At 47.2% G+C, this 20768-nt stretch overlaps 1 protein-coding gene across 6 annotated transcripts in view; it reads right to left on the reverse strand.

Moving 5' to 3' along the window:
- Window positions 1-5671: 5671 nt before the first annotated feature.
- Window positions 5672-20768, reverse strand: part of LOC135240560 (vang-like protein 1) — a 40360-nt gene continuing 25263 nt past the window's right edge. For all 6 annotated transcript variants that reach the window (XM_064310165.1, XM_064310168.1, XM_064310163.1 and 3 more), the window contains 6 exons: window positions 12850-13281; window positions 12107-12282; window positions 10738-10871; window positions 6946-7078; window positions 6441-6675; window positions 5672-6098 (listed from right to left, as the gene is read on the reverse strand). In XM_064310165.1, coding sequence (XP_064166235.1) covers window positions 5838-6098; window positions 6441-6675; window positions 6946-7078; window positions 10738-10871; window positions 12107-12282; window positions 12850-13281 — 1371 coding nt within the window. In that variant the 3' untranslated portion in view covers window positions 5672-5837. The remainder of the gene's footprint in view (window positions 6099-6440; window positions 6676-6945; window positions 7079-10737; window positions 10872-12106; window positions 12283-12849; window positions 13282-20768) is intronic.

Genomic DNA, 20768 nt, shown 5'->3' on the forward strand with positions numbered 1-20768 from the left:
TATGTGCGTTCCTCCTGTTTACTGAGAGCTCAGTAGTGTGTGTGTGTGTGCATGTGTGAATGTGTGTGTGTATGTGTTTGTGTGCATGTTTGTGTGCGCGCGAGTGTGTGTTCATGTGTGAGTGTATGAGCAGAGCTGGTTCTGGGCATAGGTGCCCTAAATGACCTGCATCTGTCTAGGAGCGCAGCAAAGGAAGTGGGATAAAAAAATTGAGATCCACACGTTGGGCCTCATTCCCAAAACATTTCTTAAATTATTCTTCCTTTTGTTCTTAAAAATGTTCCTACCAAAAAATAATAATGAGATTCATGACACGTGCAGACCTTTGTTTTTGTGCATATCCCAGGTGTATGAAAGCTGGCTGTTTCTGTTTTATGCGGGATCCTGTTCATGTGATCGCATAAGGAAACAGCCATGAACAAATACAAATAAGAAATATCAAATACAAAAAATTTATGAATTCTGAAATGTTCTTGGAAACGTTCTTACACGCAGTTTTCAATGAAATGTGATCATGAATGAAGCCCTTGTGGTGTAGTTTGTGGTCAATGACCCCCCCGAGGTGCAAGCTCACCTCGGCTGGCAGAATGGCTGGAGTCGTGCCTGGGTATGCTCACATCTCAGCAGTGCATGTGTGTGAGTGTGTTTGCATGTCCATGTATTTGTGTGAGTGTGTGTATGTGTGTGTATGGCTTACTGATAGCTCAGCAATGTGTGTGTGTGTGTGTGTGTGTGTGTGTGTGTATGGCTTACAGATAGCTCAGCAATGTGTGTGTGCGTGCCTAGGGTAGCACTCTAGACAGTTCATTAGTGAGGTCAGTGGCTGTGCAGGACTGCATCACACCCAGGCATTAGTCTTTGAGCTTCTTAACCTTTTATTGAATTATTCAACAACATTTTTATAATTCTGTAATGCCAGCCTTCCTTATTCAGTTAATGATGAAAAGGCTCTTTAGTGAAATGGGAAAGATAGATGTTTCACTGTATCAGTGCAACTGCGCATGAATTACTAATGACCATCTACTTAAAACAGGGTTAAGTAGAGCTCCACAAAATCTGTGGAGAAAGTTAATTTCTTTATCCAAATTGGTGCTGTAGAATTACTATTTCTGACTGATATAATCTTACAATAATGCACCACAGAAAGAGGAAAAAAAGGGTGAGTGACTGACTAAGATTAGACTAAAACCTCTAGACCAACATTCCCCCCCCCCCCCCAGGGGTGCCTTGAAATAAAAAATGAAACCGTTCTGATAAAACTAATAAATCATACTGTGAATAAAAATGAGTTCAATTCAGAATCGAGCATTTGTAAACTTAACTGATTTTGATTCATAACAGAGCATTTGTAAGCTCATGCTGAAAATATTAGAACTAGTTTGAACTTCAAGAAATGGAATTTGAAACATATTTAATATTTTAACATGCTCATTTATTTCCGTCTTTAATACTGATCTGCGGGACGAGGGTCAGCTCTTCCAGTTATATTGCAGTTCTGTGATCTAGGGGTCTACAATTGGAAATCGCAAAGCTGGTGGCAACTGCTCCAAGACTCAAAGAACCAAGACTGCGTGTTCTGCTCTTGGAGTGAGTGTGGAATAAGCAGCAGGAACAAACACCTGACGGGATATGAGAATGAAACATACAAACAAGGAAGCAGCGCTGTACTTAATCAGCAGAACTGTGTAGGAGGGACTAACAGGAGCCAGTCAGGAAGGAGCTGACACAAGTCAACCAATCAGAAAATGCAGCAAAGCAGCCATAGACCATACCTCAAAGCTCTGCATGCACAGATCTGGGCAAGATAATATTTCTGTCAAGGGGGCAGTGGAATGTGTCTGGTGTGATGGACAGCAGTGTAATTAGCTGCTAATTAAGCAGACATGCCTAAATGAGCCATTAGCCTCACGCTAACCATCTCCTCCGGTAAACGCACGTCTCTTCAGCGGGGGTGGTACAGAGTGAGTTACTGACAGCAGAGGGAGGGGCTGTGACCCACAGGTACAAACTCAGTCCCCAGAGATTGTGTTGTTGCAGCTGTTTTCACTCTCCCTTTCCACCCCCTGAGGAATCACTCAGCTTTAATGGCACTGTGCAGACAGACAAAAACTGCCACTGACAGAAACCATAACCATAGAAAGAGAGAGAGACACGCCTGCGTGTGTGCGTGTGTGTGTGCGAGAGGCCTGTGTCTGAGAAAGCAGGTTGGTTGTGAATGTGGGAGAGGAGGGAAAGGTGAGGGTGACTCAGAAGGGTAAAATCATAAATCCTAAAACCTGTAAACGTGACAGGTTCAGATTGAAGCTGTAGAACTGGTTTTCTGTGTACCTCCTAACAGTTTATGACTGCAGAGTTGCTTGTGCCTTTATTTTGGGAAAGGTTGAATGCACTGAGCCATTCTTTCACTCATATACACTGATCTATCTCAGCTTTTCATGAAGTCTCTGTACATTTATCTGCAGAAATCTACCCTCACAGTATATATGCACCTGTACAGACCTACTCACAATGTACATTTACCTGCACAGATCCACCCTCACAGTATACATTTATATGTACAGACTTACTGTCAGTGTGCATTTACCTGTATAGATCTACTTCCATAGTGTACATTTACCTGCAGATTTACTCTCACAGTGTACATTTACCTGCACAGATCGACTCTGTGTACACTTACCTGCATAGATATACTCTCACGTTGTACATTTACAATACCTGTATAGATCTACTCGCTGCATACCTTTACCTGTACAGATCTCTCAGTGTATATTGACCTGTACAGATCTAGTCTGTGTGTGCATTTACCTGTGTAGATCTACTCTCACATTGTGCATTTACCTGCACAGATCTGTGGAGGTAAATGTACAGTTGTCGAATGACAGTTTGGGAGAATACATAATCAAACGTGAAGTATCTCTCTAGCGATTATTAAAATGTGAAAATATGTTTAATTTGGCTGAAAGAATTTTGGCTTTTTCAAAACCAGGTACAATTTTTTTGTAAAAATGTTTATTTTATACAAATATTCACGTTATGAAATTGAAACAATTTGGTACAATAAAATGTCAGGACTAAAACAGAAAAAGCCTTGTGCATGTGTGAAAAGAAGAACGGGATGTTACGTGCTGAGGACCATTGTCCACACACTGCTTGTAAAAGAGGCACGTGTTCACATTGTGAAAGGGACATACAGTGCACTACCATCATCTGTAAAAACCCAAACAGCAATTGGCATAAAAATCAAAAGCTTTCTTTTTAGGAACAGTATAAACAACTGAACAACCATAGACAATATATAAAATGTACTTTCTGTATTTAAGATCTGTATGCATATAAAATGAGGGGTCCTTTTTAATAAAATGCATTGGTTTTTAAAACATTCACTTGAAATAAGAACCCTGTGACTCAATACTGTTAGCTGTCCTGATTCCCAAACACTGCCGGGTATATCTGCTAGATGGCGCTATGAGCCGTTTTTAATTTCCTTACTGGACTGCATCATCTGAATCATGATTTTCTGCACAACATAACCAACATTCCTTTTGCAGTTAGTGTCATATATTCCTGAAATAAATAAAAACCTGCATCTAATGCATTCAAAGTGAATTTCCACTCCTCTTTTAGTCAAATCTCACACGTGCCCGGTAGTGGAGGCCTCTTCGAGCCCCAGACACGGGCGGTGGACTGCAGCACGCTCTTAAAACACTCAGTTTCACCACTTTCATTTGGCCAGAGGAGAATGAGCAAGTGGCCATTCTATACAGCAGGGGTTCCCAAACTGGGGGGGGGGGGGTCACTGGAGGGGCTGGAGTGGGACGTGAGCTACAGAAGGCAGAAATAACTCACTCTCCACTGACGTTCACACGGTCTGAGGCAGCTGTTAAGGGCACTATACCAGTGCACAGTTATTGACATATGCAAAACCATTTCAATTACACTGATGGACACCAGAGGTTCTCCCTATAATTTCGTCTTTTTCGGCACACTTGAGTTACAGGTAACACTCTACAGATAACTTTAGTTTAATATGACCTTTTAGGAAGTTTAGCCCCATTTATCCACCTGGACTCCACCTACTGCAGGTGTAGGCTGGCCCCTGATGCTCAGTGAAGGTGGAGGTTGAGTGCTACATGTGTACTCCTGATTCACAGAAACAGAAACAGCCCTCTGTAACCTGGGAAATTGGACAGTTCAACACGTGTCTTTGGTTTGTGCTCACAAAAGAAAAAATGTAATGGAAACAGGACTTATGGGTGGATATAATGGGTCTGAACACAGGTTTGGAAAAAAAGACACGCAAATATGGATAAATAAACAAAGACTGGGACGAAGGGGAAAAATAAATTCATAAATTGCACCGAAGAATTTAAATAAATCTCAAATTGCACTCAATTTAAATCTTAGTTGTAAAAAGGAAGATGAGTTGATCGCTATCCCCACAGTGCAGAAGTTCACACCGGAGTGTTTAAACACAGAGGTGGAAAAATCAATCTACTGTGACCCTCTGGTCTGGCCCAGGCCCAGAGCTGACCACGGGAGTATCAGCTGATGCCAACTCTCCAGGGTTCAGGGACACTGAGAGCTAACAAAATAACAGCCTCCTGATACGGAAACAACATGTTAATTTGATATCAACACAATGCCATAGAAAAGCTAGAAAAATGTATTCAGAAACTGCGTTTCTAAAAAATATGTATGTATTCAAAAATAAATTTGTATCCAGGAATGGTGAAGAGAATGTATACGAAGAGGAGTATTTTGGTAGTGTCTGAATTCCACAGTCAGTTTTTATGTGCAGGCAGGCAAATTAGAATATGAAAGTGTATCAAATGAACAGCATTATATACATTTATATTTACACACAGGCAAATACCATATGTTTGTACATATATGTTAAATACATGTATATGTATATACAAACACATATATACACGTGAAGTTCATACTCAGCAAAATTCCATCTGAAAATATGCACCTGAATTGTTTCAATGAAGGTAGCTGCTGATTCGAGCAAACAAGTTATGTTGTGCCCCGCTGAACCTGTTGCTATAGCAAACCCAGGAGAAGCATGTGACCAGGACTCTATCTGACACAATACAAAACAGGACTAGGTGGATTTCTACAAGTAAGCCAAAAGAAATGGAAAAAGAAACTTGGTTGGGACTTCATGTTTCTGACATAAAAACAAAACCAGTTTGCTTGAGTGTTGTTGAGCTTCATGACCTTAAAAATGATATTTCACACTATTCCTCTTCGGTCCAGATGTGTATTGGGGCAGGGCTTCAGTGGTCCTTTAGACAGCCACCCTGTGCCTGCCCTCTGCCCCTGGGCCCCCTCCTCCTACCCCACACTCACACCCACCCCTCCCCCTTCACCTGCCCATGTCACTCATGATGCTGGAACAGGCAGGATGAACGTGTCCATTTACACACACACACACACACACACACACACACACGTGCATGCAAACACATACGCACGCACACGCACACACGCACGCACACAAACACACACCACTCACAACAAACACACGCATATGTGCATACACACATAAAAGCAAACACACACTTTCACACACACACACACACACACACACACGAGTACACACTCACATACTCTCTCTAGGGTTTGATTCCCTGTCTGTACACACAGATGTATCCAACGTGTCATCTGTGTGATTTTTATTTCTTTAAATATCAGCTAATATCTTTTAACCAAAACAAAAAAAAGATTTGCATAAGTGACCAAAAAAGAAAAAAAAAAGAAAAACGACACACCAAATAAAATATAAACCTCGTAAAAAATGATCTAAAAGAGTAAAACCCGCGTGCGCTACGCTACACCGAGGTCTCGGACTGCAGCCGCAGGACGAACTTGTGGGACTTGGGGTCGATGAACTCCTCGGACAGCTGGATGTAGGGGATGCGCTTGGCGGTCACCACCAGGCTGAAGTCTATGCACTTGAGTAGGAAGACTGATCCCTCCTTCAGGCCGCTGGTCACCGTGGCCTCGCTGATCAGCGTCCAGTGCCTGGCCAGCCAGCGCTCCCTCCCGTACTGCAGCGTGGGGCCCGGGGTCAGGTAGCTCTCCAAGAAGGCCTGGGCCAGACACACACCCCGACACAGGTAACCAGTCGGTTAATTAATAAATCAATACACCACTCAATCAATAAATACATAAATACATCACTCAATCAAATAATACATCTATACAGATACATCAATCAGACAATCAACGAAATACATCAGTCAATCAATACATCAAATACACCAATACATCAATTGCACGGTCAAATATATCAATGAATACATCAATAAATCAGTAAATACATCAATCAATCAATAGATCAATCAATCAGGTACACAATAAATCAGTCAATCGCTCATTTATGTTGTTGGTGATGCTGGAGGCCAGTAGTTCAGATTAAAGTCATGTGCTACCTTGGGTGTCATGTTGTTGGTGATGCAGAAGGCCAGGTGCTGCTGGATGCTCTCCATGGTGTGGCAGTGCTGCTGCCTAGTGGTGCGGAGGTATTTCTGCAGCGCGCGGGCCATGGAGGGGAAGATGGCCTGGGCAGCCTCCCGCGGGTCCATCACCTCCCCAGGAGTCTTCTTCTGCTCCTCCTCCTGCATGCGCTTGATGTGTGTGAAAGCCTCCTCTACCGCCACCACCAACCTGCACACACAGACACACAGACCTTACACAATATCCTCATATGTACCACACGCACACCCACAGAATTTACACAATATCCTCATTTATACCACACACACACACACACACACACACAGAGCTTACACAATATCCTCATATGTACCACACACACACCCATAGAATTTACACAATATCCTCATTTATAGCCCACACACACATACACACACACACTTGAGCCCCTCATGTGACCACCTCCTTCCTCTCTGCGGATCATGTGACCGCGCGGCTCACCTGGCACGGCGTTTCCTGACACGCCTCTCGTGGTCGGCCTCCTCGTAGTACAGCTCGTTGTGGCTGGTGTCCCTGCGGCGGGCGGCGGCCGCGATCATGGCTCGAGACTGCCCCGCGCTGTTATTCCCCGGACCTGCGGGCAGGGAGGAGCGGGCGTCACGCCTGGACCTCAGCCAGGGGGAGGGGCCCCAGAGGACCAATGGCAACGATGCCGATCGTCACACACCAATAACAAGTGAGGAGAGGCGACAGTACAGCGAGCTGGCCAGTGAACATACTCCAGGCTGCATCTCCCCATCGTCATACAGTACACCAGGTGGCAACACTCATACACTCTGACCAGGCTGCGATTTACTACAGTGATAAGAATGTGCCTTCAGAAACATGCATGTGCGCAGTCGTGTCAGAGTGAAGAGCACACACACATCAGAGAGGAGGCCACCAGCCTCAGGAGAGGGAAAGAGCCACGTGGCTGCTGGTCTGGATGAGTCTGAAACGTGCGGACCTTGGCCTGGGGGGGTATAACTGCAGCAGGTGACATCTCTGTTCAGTATTGATCTCCGTGTGAACCCAGCAGTCTCGTCTGCCTGCCCAGCGGCGTGCCCCACGGCACAGACCTGGGCTCCCATTAAGTGATTCCTCCTCTGACTCCTCTTCTAAAACGTCATCTCCAGCCTTGCCCTTTGACCGCTGATGCAAAATTCCCAAAATAATCTGAGAACATCTCCGGGGAATAAAGTCTGTTGTCTAAACGTTATGGCAGCCCAATGTCTGCACTGCTGCTGAAACGTCAGGGTAGGAGAGAGCCGTAGCCGGGTGTTGCCCGTTTCCTGCTCTCCCTCCCCACAACGCCACAGACATCTCACGAGCCTCTCACTTAGCCAGGTGCTCACAACCCAGGAGCTACAACCCAGGAATCCATTTCACTGAAGCAGTCTAGCTCATTTTTTGCCCTCATATTCCTGCATTCAAAATTTAAATTAGGTAGTTTTGCAACATTAATATGCAAGGCAACCTAATTCTTCTGCAGAAGATGATTTGAATATTGGCTGAGCAGGTGAAGCGCATCGAGGACAGAGCTCCTGAATAATTAATCTCCCTCCTGTGCTGCTCCCACTTTAATATGTGTTCTTCTCCCCTACTTTCAATATCACAGAACACCACAGGGGGCACTGTGACATACAGTAGCCCTCCTGAGCACGCTCACATTGAGCGAGGGATGGAGGCTACCACGGCAACCATGAGGTAAGGGACAGTCCAAGGGCCTTGTCCTTTCTCTGGCCCGTGTGTGTGTGTGTGTGTGTGTGTGTGAGAGAGAGAGAGTGTGTGTGTGTGTGAGAGAGAGAGTGCATGTTTGTGTGTGTGTGTGTGTGTGTGTGCGTGCATGCGAGGGGGCAGTGGGATGAAAGGTATTGATTTAATGCCACGGCTGTCTCTGTGTCTAAATCGGCTGCTGAGAGCACAGAAGGGGGTGAGGGAGGAGGGAGGAGGGAGGGGGGAGGGGGGGAAGAGAGAGAATCAGAGAGACAGAAATGACACCGAATAAAAAGTTTCTCTCGTGTGCGATCCTCTTGACACAGTGCCATCTTTGTGTCTCAAATCTAATTTTCTGCGTGGTTCCATTCTGCACTTGAGGTGTTATGTCCAATTAAAACGGACACAGCAGTACTGTCTGCATCCACACTTCCAAATCTCTCCGTCGGTTTTCCTCCGACATGCTGTGCTTTCATTTTCCATTCCTTTTGCCTGGTCTGTTCTTTCCCATTGTGGTCCAGCACAACCGCGCATATGACATTCTGGTTCGTAACTGTTTTTTTTAACTTTTTAACAGGGTAATCTCTATGGTAATTATAACATGAAATTAAAATGATTACTGTTTTGTTAAAGTTAACTGCAGTTGTGCAGTGCATTGCTGTGTTCGGTGGTAAAACTGTGTATGTATGCACATGTACAGACATTTCCTTTGAAGTTAGGATGTTCCTTAGATGATTGTGACTTTTCTTGCATGTGCTGCTTCTCTGTGAAATAAATGTGCCCTGCATTGGGACAAATATCTGCTTTGGAAAAAAGTGGTCTGTCATTTCATAAGTATACGCATTTCATGACATCAGTGTGCAAATAGGGCCAGATTCACTCAGACCTGTAGCAGATGCAAAACCTTTTAGCACACGCAGAGCTAATAACACAACCAATGATAGGTGCAGAGTAAATACCAAGACCAACCATTGGCTGTGTTACTGGTTTTGGGCGAAAAGCCGTGTATTGTATACATCAGTTAGGGGAGGCACAGTCCAGATAGCACACTGCTCAATTCCGTCCCCCTCCACCCCACCTCTTGTTCCATTCACACAGACTACACAAAAAATCCCAGCTTCCCCAGGCATGTCTGGATTTATGCTGACAAAATGCAGCCCCCCTGCAGGCTAAGGGAACAGGGGCAGGACTTTCGTCTCCTCCTCCCCCACCGTCCTCAGTTATGACTGACACCTCTCTGAGCCCCGCCCCCTTCATCAGGGTTAGTGCACATCACTGAGACAGCATCGGCCGTGGCTGCATTCACTTCTCTTACATCATCGATTTAAGGTAATCCACAGCAGATATAAGCCCACATCATAGAATTCATCATTCAGGAATAAAAAACTAAATTAGATGATAAGCCTGGATGTCGATGGTATTACTCTGTGTCTATAATGGGAAGGACAGGAGGCTGTGACTGTATGATCTGTATGGGTTATAGAGAACTATAAAATCCCTCAGCTGCAACTGTGCTAGCCCATTTTGCCAGCCACAGGTAAAAATTGTATGATGTACATAATGTATAGATATACAGATAAGCAAGCTAAAACCACGGAAGGAATAATAAGAGAATAATTTGCATGTAGTGCCAGAGTTAACAGTTTGAGATAGTGTAGAAAATTGACCGTGAAACCACATGCTGACCGTGAAACCAAGTGCATGATGGGAGGCATTCTGGACCAGTGACAAGAAGCCTGCTGAGGTGTGGGTATCTCAACAGGCTCGTGGAGAACAGGTGGGGGGCAGCATGAGTGTATATGTGGGTGTGGAAGTGTGTGTGCATGTGTGGGTGTGCACGTGTGGGGAAGGAGGGAGAGGGAGGAGATCGTTAACAGGATGCTTTTACTTACTGTCAATAAGGTATGCTTTCAGCTTAGCCTTAAAGGCTTTGAAAAGCCAGAGAGAAAGAGAGAGTATCACACAGAGGAAGTGAATGTTAATGAAAGCCCCAAAGAATGTCAGAACCACAGAAAGAAAAACAGAAAGGGAGGAAGGAAGGAAAAAAGAAAGAAAGAAAAAAAGAATGCAAGAAAGAAAGAAAGAAATCACAAGAAGAAACACACAATCCTATGACATCACAAACCCAGGTCCATAGCCTTATGACATCACAACTTCAGGTCACCAATTCCTGAGCATAAGCAGAGACCTCTCTTTGTTTCCAAGATGACAACACTTACACCTCGTACAACACGTTTCTAAAAGTTGCTAATCCTTGCTCCAAGGGGTTTTAAATTGAAACGTTTTTTTCACCACCACCGATTTGGAAGGTTTTAAGGGGCTGAAATGGTTTTCAAAACCAGTTTTAATGCTAGTGTGTATGAGTCCTAACTTTCTCCCATCTCTATTTTATTATCTCTGGGTGTGAGGGCAGATAACATGGCCTCTGCAGTTATTGGTCCAGAGTGAACAGAACTGCCCTCCGGAGCACTGATTTGTGCAGAAGTGCTCTCCACTGCAGTGATTGGGTCCCAGCCCCCTTCGGGCGGCGGAACTCACCGTCCACGTTGTAGACCTTGAGGCCGGCCAGGTGTTTGGCCGCGCGGGATTTGGAGGCGGTCAGCAGGGCGGGGTTATGGACGGGGAAATCTCGGTAGTAGTTCTCCAGGATGGATAGGGCAGCCCGCTGGATACTGCAGAGAGAGAGGGGGCGGAGTCAGTGAGGTAAATCAGCCTGCTACAGTAAGCTGCATATACTGCTCCTTTATGCAGAAAAACAATTTAACAAAATGACAAACACATAAATCACTTTGGGAAGGGAGGGATCCCCAGCAAAGTGGATGAAATGAACAGAGCAAACAATCTGCTCTTCAACTGCGCAACATGGATAAGTATCATTCCCACACACTTATATGTTCTTTACAAGAGGTGAGGAAAAACAGCAGCACAGGGAGATGGCTGTGCAGGGAATGGGAACACAGGGAGACAGGAGCACAGGGAGATGGCTGTGCAGGGAATGGGAACACAGGGAGACAGGAGCACAGGGAGATGGCTGTGCAGGGAAATGGGAGAACAGTCCTGGTACAAACAGGAGCACAGTGTTTGGCATTCACATAACTAAGTGGCTAACTGAGTTGTCGCCCTCAGTATGTGCTCAGTTTGAACACAAGCTTCCTATTCCCAAAGGCCATTACTGTGTTAGTGCCTGTGGAGATAACCACCCCACTGAAATACAGACACCAGCAGTGAGTCATTTATCCATCAGAAAAATATATGAGCCTTCAGTCTGATCAACACTCACCCTGCTCTGACACGAGACTGACACACGCACGCACACACACACACACACTCAAACAGACACAAGCGCACGTGCCACACACACACACTCAAATTAACACACGCGCACACACACACTCAAACAGACACACACACACACAGTGAGTTATGAAAAGGACAGAAAGAGGCGTTTAGAGTGTAAATCTGAAGCGGCAGATTCATTTGCACCTGCTGTGCTGCGTCAGTATCTGCTGCACAGGCTCTGATGAAAAATTCAGCAGCTGGAAATGGAATGCGTAAATAACAGGCTGAATGGGGCTGGTGTGAGAGCCCTCCCCCCCTGCCCCCCCAATATGAGCTCAGCACGGGCCCCAGAGCTCAGTGCTCCCACCAGTCCTCCCTGTGGGCGTGGTAGGTGTGTGTTGGGCGGGGCCAGGGGCAGACAGTAGTGTTCTGACAGTGATGAGCTTCCTGTTATCAGACTGCCATTTCACAGACTGCCTTTAGGGGCACCCTCGTGCTGTGGCACTGCCCTGCCCCGCCCCCTTACCTGAGCTGTCCCAGGTTACAGAGCTGGGTCTCACCTGAGCTGTCCCAGGTTACAGAGCTGGGTCTCACCTGAGCTGTCCCAGGTTACAGAGCTGTGTCTCACCTGAGCTGTCCCAGGTTATAGTGGCGTGTCTCTCCGTCAGTGGAGCGTGTGACGCACACAGAGAAGCAGGGCTGCAGCTGTCTCAGCTCCAGGAGCACGATGGCCAGGTAGTGAATGAACAGCAGAGCGTCCACCAGCGACACGGCGTACTGCACTATGCCCTGATAGTTCTCATCCTGAGAAAGAGAGACATTTTTACAATGATGTACACCAATGTAATATCATCTATACACACACACATTAGATTATTATTTTAAATTCACACTCACATACACACAAACTACAAAAAAGCAACACACACACCTACTACCATTAGTTGCTCTGTGTCAAGACAGTGTTTATAATGCCTGTCTCAGATGAATCAGTCTGAATTAAGCCAAATACTGAAATATCTTCTAACCTAAAATTAAGCACTGTATTACTGTATTACAAAAGCACTGCAGTACTGTATTACAGTGTGATAAACACAATGCAGTACAGTATAACTGTTATAAACACACTGAAGAACTGAATTACTGTGCTATAAACACAATGCAGTACTGTATTACTGTGTTATAAACACAATGCAGTACTATATTATTGTTATAAACACACTGCAGTAATGTATTACTGTGTTATAAACACACTGCAGTTCTGTATTACTGTTATAAACACAATGTGGTACTGTATTACTGTGCTATAAACACCCTTCAGTACTGCATTAGTGTGTTATAAACACACAGCAGTACAGCAGGGGCTCTTACCCGTGACTCCAGGATGCGCACGCCGTAGAACAGCCAGTAGGAGACGACGAAGAGCAGCACCAGCACCATGAGCAGCGCCCGGAAGACGAAGACGCGCGGGAGGCCGGCGCGGGGCGGGCGCAGGAACAGCGCCCACACGGCGATGAGGAGGATGAGCAGCTTGAAGGCCACGGAGATGAAGAGCCCCTCGCAGGCCGTCCCGCAGGCCTTGAGCCGCTCGGGCCAGAGCACGTGGGGCAGCACCAGGAAGGCCAGCGGCGTCAGCAGCACCAGCACGCCCAGCAGCACCCCCACCGTCAGCCCCAGGTACCGCCGGCAGCCCAGCCCCACGCTGTCCTCCAGGTCCTTACTGATGCGCACAATGTCCTCCTGGGACAGGCTGTGCTCCGACGTGCCCGTCACCGCTGTGGTGGTCTCGCCCCAGTTATCATCCTGAGAGAGAGGGAGGGGGGGAGAAAGAGAGAGAAAGAAAGGGGGACAGAGAGAATCTATTAGAAACAGAACTCAACAGAAGAGATCACTCGCAGACACAGCCATCAGTTCACTGAAAGCTCTCTTATACCTGCCCCAAGGAAACAATTGAACATACCTGACTAATCAGAAACACCTGTGAAGCCATTTGGTCCAAAGATTATGGTGCCCTGAAATGGGAGGCCTATGTACAAAAAGTGCACGTATTTAAATCGGGTGAAACCAAAATGTATAAAAATACTCATTCTCTCAACTGCCCGTCTGACCTGGACGACATATGGAGCTCTCTCAAAGCCCAGGCCCAGGCCCAGTCTGGACCTAATGTGGAGTGACACTCTTTATGTGTTCGATGAGGAGCGCTAACAGGCTGGTAAGAGTGACGGACACTCCCGCACGCGTGAATCAGAGAGGAAATGAGCCAGCTGATTTACACGGCCCATCACAGTCAATTAGGCCTAAACACATTACCTGCTCTCTGGATGCAATTCAGGAGAAAATATGCAAAGGCAATCTCATCTTCCCAGGCATGACTAAAAGGCCTCAGTGGGTCAGAATATATGGAGATATATGCAGTGTGTGTATTCATGTGCATTTTCAGCATGCATGTGTGCGTGCAGTTTGAGAGCTTGTTTATGTATTTTCCTTGGCCCTGAGACTATTTTTATCCTAGCTCTGCTTTACTGCACCATTAGAACGATCTGTGAAATCATTTCTGAGAGAAATCAGGGTTCAGGACGTACAGTTTCCCAGGATCGTAACTGATGTAAGTGCCAGGGAACACAGCTAACATGGCAGACGGCTCAGACCTGAACATCAGAGCAGCAGAATTCCGGTGGCCGTGGGCCAGGGGGACTGTGTGGCTGTGCGGCAGTGTGCGTTTGGCACTTCTGGTAGTGTGCATTAACACTCCTCAGAGAGCAGCAAGGGAGGAGACAGTCATCCCGCTGCCCCAGGGAGTCGCTTAGCAACACCTTAAATAAGGTGTTAGGAAAGAACACCAGGCCCCACTCCACCATGAATACCAGAGCAGAGGAGAGAACCGCACAGGTGCACACAATCCCCACTAAAGCCTGTGGCTGTGTGGAGACGGTCCGCGTGGGGACGTCGCGGGCAGCAGCGTAGCACGATGGTGACAGGACTGGGCGTGCAGCCTAAAGGCTGCAAGTTCAATTCCCGGGTGGGAAGCTGCCATTGTACCATTGAGCAAAGTACTGGATGTTACACTGAATTACTTCAGGATGACATCCAGCTGCATAAACAGACACTGTAGAACATTCAAAAGCAGTGAAAGTCACTCTGGATAAGAGCGCCTACTAAATGTAATCCTACTGATGTTAAACCAGGCCAGTCTTCATTCATTTATCAATTCCTCTCACTCAGCCTTTCCCACTCACTGTGACTGAGAGCACTTTCTGAATGAGCAGCTTCAGTAAAAAAAAAATAACCCCTCAAACAGACGGTTAGCAGAACTCCTGTCCCGCCCCCATCTCCCCAAACAGCAGTGACGCTGGGAGGGGCAGGGAAAGAGAAGGAGGGGCAGGGAGGGGGGAGGACAGAGTGAGCCAGGAAGGAAGAGTATGACAGCATAGGCCTCAAACACACTGACGTCTGCGCGTGAGTGGTGTACAGTCAGAACAGGCGGGCTGTCAAAAGTGAAGGCTCCTAAAATAATAAGATAAAACATTAACATGGCAGCGCCCCCGCCCCAAGCCCTCCTGGAGCTCAGGGGAAGCGCCGTTTCCCCTCGAATACGTCCAGCAGAACGGCGGGGCGTCGGTTCAAAAACACAGCGGCGCCTCACACAGAATGGCAGAGGGAAGGAAAAAAAATTAAAATAACAAACTGAGACCTCCGGTGGCAGTTAGAGAGCTATAAACAGACTGTGCTTCGCTCTCTGTGACGCTGCACCCTTGGGTGGGGGAGGGGATAGGCATTGTTCTGCCTCGGGCGGGGCGAATGGGAAACGGGCTGCGGGACAATGCACAGCGAATCAGGGGCAGGGACCAGATCAGGACCAGAGAGACTGGGTCAGCACCCCTGGCCCAGAACTGTACACTGTAACAAAAGCTTATTCCTCTTCACTGACGTCTGCATCTAATGAATGAAATTCAGAAACAAAAAAAAACAGCCCCATCGCTCACTAAACAATCAATCGTGAGCATAGCCTTGGAAATCCCAATCTGAGGTCCATGGAGGTCAAGGGTGGTCCACAGAAAACTTATGAAGAGTAATTACAGTAATACATCCCCATATCCTGGGTAATATTGTGCCCATTGTATTTAAATGGCAGCAGATCCAAATGTCCTGTACAGATGCATCACATACAGAAATGATGGACAGGTTACAGTGTGCTGATGTGTTAAACTGACACTGTGGTGCAGCCTGCAGGAAGTGTTGGATTAAGGAGTTCAAAATGAAAATTTCAAACCATTTTACCAAGCTGTTTATGTTCGTGAGACTGCCCAATCTGTACTGTAAGACACAGAGAGCACGGACTCTCCAATCACAGCTCTGTATGGCATAGAGAGTGCTGACTGTCCAATCACGGTGCAGTATGGCACTCAGCATGTGCGTGTGTGCAGCCTCTCCCTGCTGCCAGTGACCCTCGGTAGCTGCAGGTCAGCTCTGTCTGAGGCGCGCCGCGGGAAGCTAACCTCGCACACGGCTGCAGGCTGGCCCATTCAGCAGCGCAGGCTGGCCCACAGCCAGGCTACATCAGGTGGGAGCAGCCTGTTTATCCTGCGCACAATACCGTGGCGAGGAGACACTTATCAGCGCTAACGCTAACTTGGCAGCGCGAGCACAGTCTTGTTCACACTGATGATGGTTCAGAGAAGTCATTGAACCTTTTACCTGACCTTCAGGTAATAAGGTAAACAATAAGGGATATGGAAAAACACCAGGAGGAATCCACCGCACCTCAGGTGAGCCCTGTGTGTTTGCGGAAGAGCCGCCATGGCGTATTTACTCAGGATATAGAGGGGTGTGTGGGCAGAGACATGAAGAGCTCCACACATGCATCGGAAGCAGGTGAACAGGATGGAAAGGAAAGTGCCGGAACGCCACACACAGGTATAGTGGAAAGCCCCCCCCCCCCCACTGCCACCAGCAAGCAACACTCCAGAGCTGGAGGAGAAACTGTCTAACCCTGCAGGCAGAGGCTCCACCCAAAAACTACAGTCACATCCCTCCTTCCTTTAATCACCTGATCTATGGAGCATAGACAGCTGAAAGCACTACAGCAGAAACCTCAGCAGCCACTCCAGATCAGAGAAATGATAAAGAGAGGGAGGGAGGGAGGGAGGGAGGGAGGACGCTACTCCAGAGTATTCAGAAAGAGATTTAGTGAACACCCTCATCCACGGATTTCTGCAATATGAAACGTCAGCCGTTCACATGGTAAACTAAACTAAATTATTTGTATTTTGGAGCATTAACCGAGTGTGTGAGTCTTTTCTAATCTTTTTTTGGGATATGCAGTCATGGGAACAGCAGCTCCTGTGGCCAAAAACTCCATGTTGACCTCAACACACCACTGCCCAACATTTAAACAGCCCGAAAAGCTTCAGTACACTGCCTGAGACAGCTTCATTTAACAGGTTTGAAAGCTTCAGTAAACCACCTGAGACAGCTTCATTTAACAGGTTCGAAAGCTTCAGTAAACCACCTGAGACAGCTTCATTTAACAGGTTCGAAAGCTTCAGTAAACCACCTGAGACAGCTTCATTTAACAAGCTGGGACAGCTTCATTAGACAGACTGGGACAGCTTCAAACTGTAGGCCAATGTCTTCATCACGCAGTGGACATGATATATGACCTCGTCAGTGAGAAATGGCTGCGGAAGGTAACACTATAACCTGGGAGCGGCACACTCACCCCGTCACGAGTCCCAGACCACGCTAACCCACCCCATCAATCACGCCTATGATGTGATGGGGTCAGGGGGTCACGGGGTCAGATCCTGGGGAGGGTCACTGATGAGTATCACCCTAACATAAAACATGAAAGGACGAGTCCATCCAAACCCCTCTCTGTTTACAGCCTCCACAATTAGCATGCCTAACGAAACTGGCATGCAACCAGACACGCTCATAAATCAGGGCTGCCAGGTAGAGCATAAACAGCGTAAACACAGCCAGACTGCAGCGCGCTCTTCCTTCTGCTCTTACGCTGCACGGCCGCAGCGCTGACTGTAGCAGCTCTAACAGCATCAGACAGCAGAGCCGCAGCGCTGACTGTAGCAGCTCTATCAGCATCAGACAGCAGAGCCGCAGCGCTGACTGTAGCAGCTCTATCAGCATCAGACAGCAGAGCCGCAGCGCTGACTGTAGCAGCTCTATCAGCATCAGACAGCAGAGCCGCAGCGCTGACTGTAGCAGCTCTATCAGCATCAGACAGCAGAGCCGCAGCGCTGACTGTAGCAGCTCTATCAGCATCAGACAGCAGAGCCGCAGCGCTGCAGGTGGGGTGAATCTCTGCGGCGGACCCCCGAGGTCAGCGGGGCCCTAACAGAGCGCTGGTAACCGCAGCCTTACGCCACTTTCACTGAAACATCCGTAAAGGGGCCTGTGACCTTTAGACGGGCTGAGAATCTTCCCCACAGGCTGTAACCTGAGGACCAGGAGTCCCCATACAGCCCGAGGAAACACATCAACGGCATAGCATGAGCACTGCACGCATGAGTGTGTGTGCGCGCGCAGCTCTGTGTGTGTGTGTGTGTGCATGTGTAAACACACAAATGTGTATGTTTGAGTGTGTGTGTGTGTGTGTGTGTGTGTGTGTGTGTGTGTGAGTGTGAGTGTGTGGGGAGGGTAAGTAGATACGTTATCCGACGCAGGGCTCCAGACGCCTCTGACTCTCCAGGCTGATGGAGTGACAAAAGCCAAGAGAGAAAAGAGAAGAAGAGAAAAGCTGATTCATACGAGAGGAATTCCTCCCTCAGAACTCTGAGAGTATCCTGGGATGATCCCCACAGCGTGCTGCAGTCCACTTACTCTGAATCAAAGCAGATTAAAAGCCCATTCTCCGGCTCTCTCCCTACTAACAGCGACCCACAGTGCATTTTACAGATGGCCAAATTAGGCTGTGTTTATGAAGCTTTTAATGCGTCCACGCTTGGACGCGTCCCAGAACGAAGGAGAGCAGGAAAAGAAAGTGGCAGACGGGATAACATGTTAAAGTGCGTGTGAGATTCCACATTCCCCGTCCTCTTCCTGTAACTCAAAACACGGGCCGGGCGGAGCGAGCCAAACACCAGGCCTGCAGTGAGGGCCCGGCTCAAAGTCACTCAATTCCAACTGCCATTTTATTACATGGAATTGAATCAAAGAACTGGGAGAAAGGCTTGAAAAGGAATATTTTGGTTGGAGTTCTCTAAAATTATTTTGCAGCTTCACAGAAAAAGGCCTATGCCAAATAATGCCTTCAGAGCACAGCTGGTACTCTTCCCCCTGCATAATCAAACAGAAAAAAACAGCCACTAAGCTCTGGTGGCACTTAAAGCAGACTGGCATGCATTAAATACAGTGCTACAGAGTAACCAGCCCTCCCAGCACAGAGATCCCCTGGGCCACATGGATCTGAGGCTCAATGACACAGAAACAAGTCAGCCTCTGAATCAGGCCACAGACACACCAATGCCCAAACCAGCAATTCCAATGATCTCCATTTTGAAAAACAAATACACTGAAAACTGGAAAAATGGATTAAAATAGCATAAAAATGGTCAGACCCTAAGCAGAAGCATTCATTCAGCACCAGACTGCATACGGATGTGGCAAAAGAAAAAAAAATTTGAACAGAGTACAGACTCTATGACCATAGTCCTGTCAGAGAGAAAGGCAGAAGCCTGGTTGCTCGGGGAATGGATAACGCATTTCCTGCCATGCCAGCCACCAGACCCAGGCAGGGGCACATTTCCCATTATCCAGCTCAAAATATAAAATAACCTGTGAGAAATATCATTTCCAACAATGTGAAAAAACCATTTAAAAACTCACCCTCCTTCCCAACATACAAAACAACTCCCACCCTACTGGGGGAGGATGCATAAACTATAAATAAACATGTAAACATCCACCACACTGTCATACCCTGAGGAAAAAGGCTGAACATAACAATAATGAAAATTCAGGGAATGTCAATGTATTATTCATTTCAATATGAATTCATTTCCTTTAACCAATACAATATTAATTCATATTATATTAATATAATGTGCCGTGAAAAAATATTTTCTTCATTATTTTATATTTGTCACACTGAATGGCTTCAGATCTTCAGACAAAATGTAATATTAGACAAAGAGAACCTGAGTAAAAACAAAACACATTTTTTAAATGATCATATCATTTAATTAATGAAAAGTTATCAAATGCCCATATCACCGATCTTTCACAACACTGTGGAGGATTTTCTCACCCACTATGCTTTGCAGAACTGCTTTAACTCTGAAAAATTGGTAGGTTTTCAAGCATGAAGTACAGAATTCAGGGCCTGCCACAGCATCTCTATTGGGTTCAAGTCTGTTTCACTAGGCCACTCCAAGGCTTGAATTTTGTTTCTTTTCAGTCATTCAGATGTGGATTGCATTTGTGTTGTGGATCTTTCTATTGCTGCACAACCCAATAACGCTTCAGCTCATGGACAGATGACTGGACATTCTCCTGCAGGATTTTCTGGTTCACAGGGGCCCTGTGCTGGACCACAGTGCACTTCTACAGCGTCAACAACCAGGGCGCACGTCTCAAATACGAGCGCCTAGCGCCCGCAGCCTGACCACACGAAGACAGCCGCTCTCCTCAGCCTCAGCCCTCTGCAGACCACACGTCAGCCCGGGCCCTGAAAGCAGAGCCGCCGCGGACGAGGAGGGCCCGCCTGCAGCTTCAGCCTCGCTGCGGGCCAGCGTTCAGCACGCCGGCACTTCATTAAGGCTCTTACAGCCCAGCGTTTTCAATTACTGTGAGTGCTCGGGTCCCCCCAGATTAACCGGGTATTAACCGCAGCCTCCCTGCGCAGACGAGCGGATTGTCTGCGCAGGGCCCGCTAAGTGTGAACGCACTGCGCGCGGCGGGGCGAGACCAGCGCGACGCGGCCCCGGATATGACCGCGAGCGCGAGCCGTCTGAAACCAGCGTGCCGCCGACAGACTTCACCTGCGGAGAAATGCGGCGGGGGAGGCAGGCACTGAAAGAGGCAGGGAAGGAAAAACAAAAAGGAGGAGCGGAATATGAACTGCATTAAAGCAGTAGAGCAATGGCGCAGGTTCTTCAGTTCGGTGAGCAACTCCTCAGATGCGTGAGAGAGAGGGAAAACTGCAGCGCGGCTGGCATTCACGCGGTACGTTCCACCAGTATCCACCCCTGGCACAACTCCACCAAACATTTACGAGAACTACTAGAAAAACATCACTGCTGAATCGAAACCAAGACATGAACACGAACAACGGT

The sequence above is a fragment of the Anguilla rostrata genome, chromosome 15 (genome assembly GCF_018555375.3).
Source record: "Anguilla rostrata isolate EN2019 chromosome 15, ASM1855537v3, whole genome shotgun sequence".
NCBI lineage: Eukaryota > Metazoa > Chordata > Actinopteri > Anguilliformes > Anguillidae > Anguilla > Anguilla rostrata.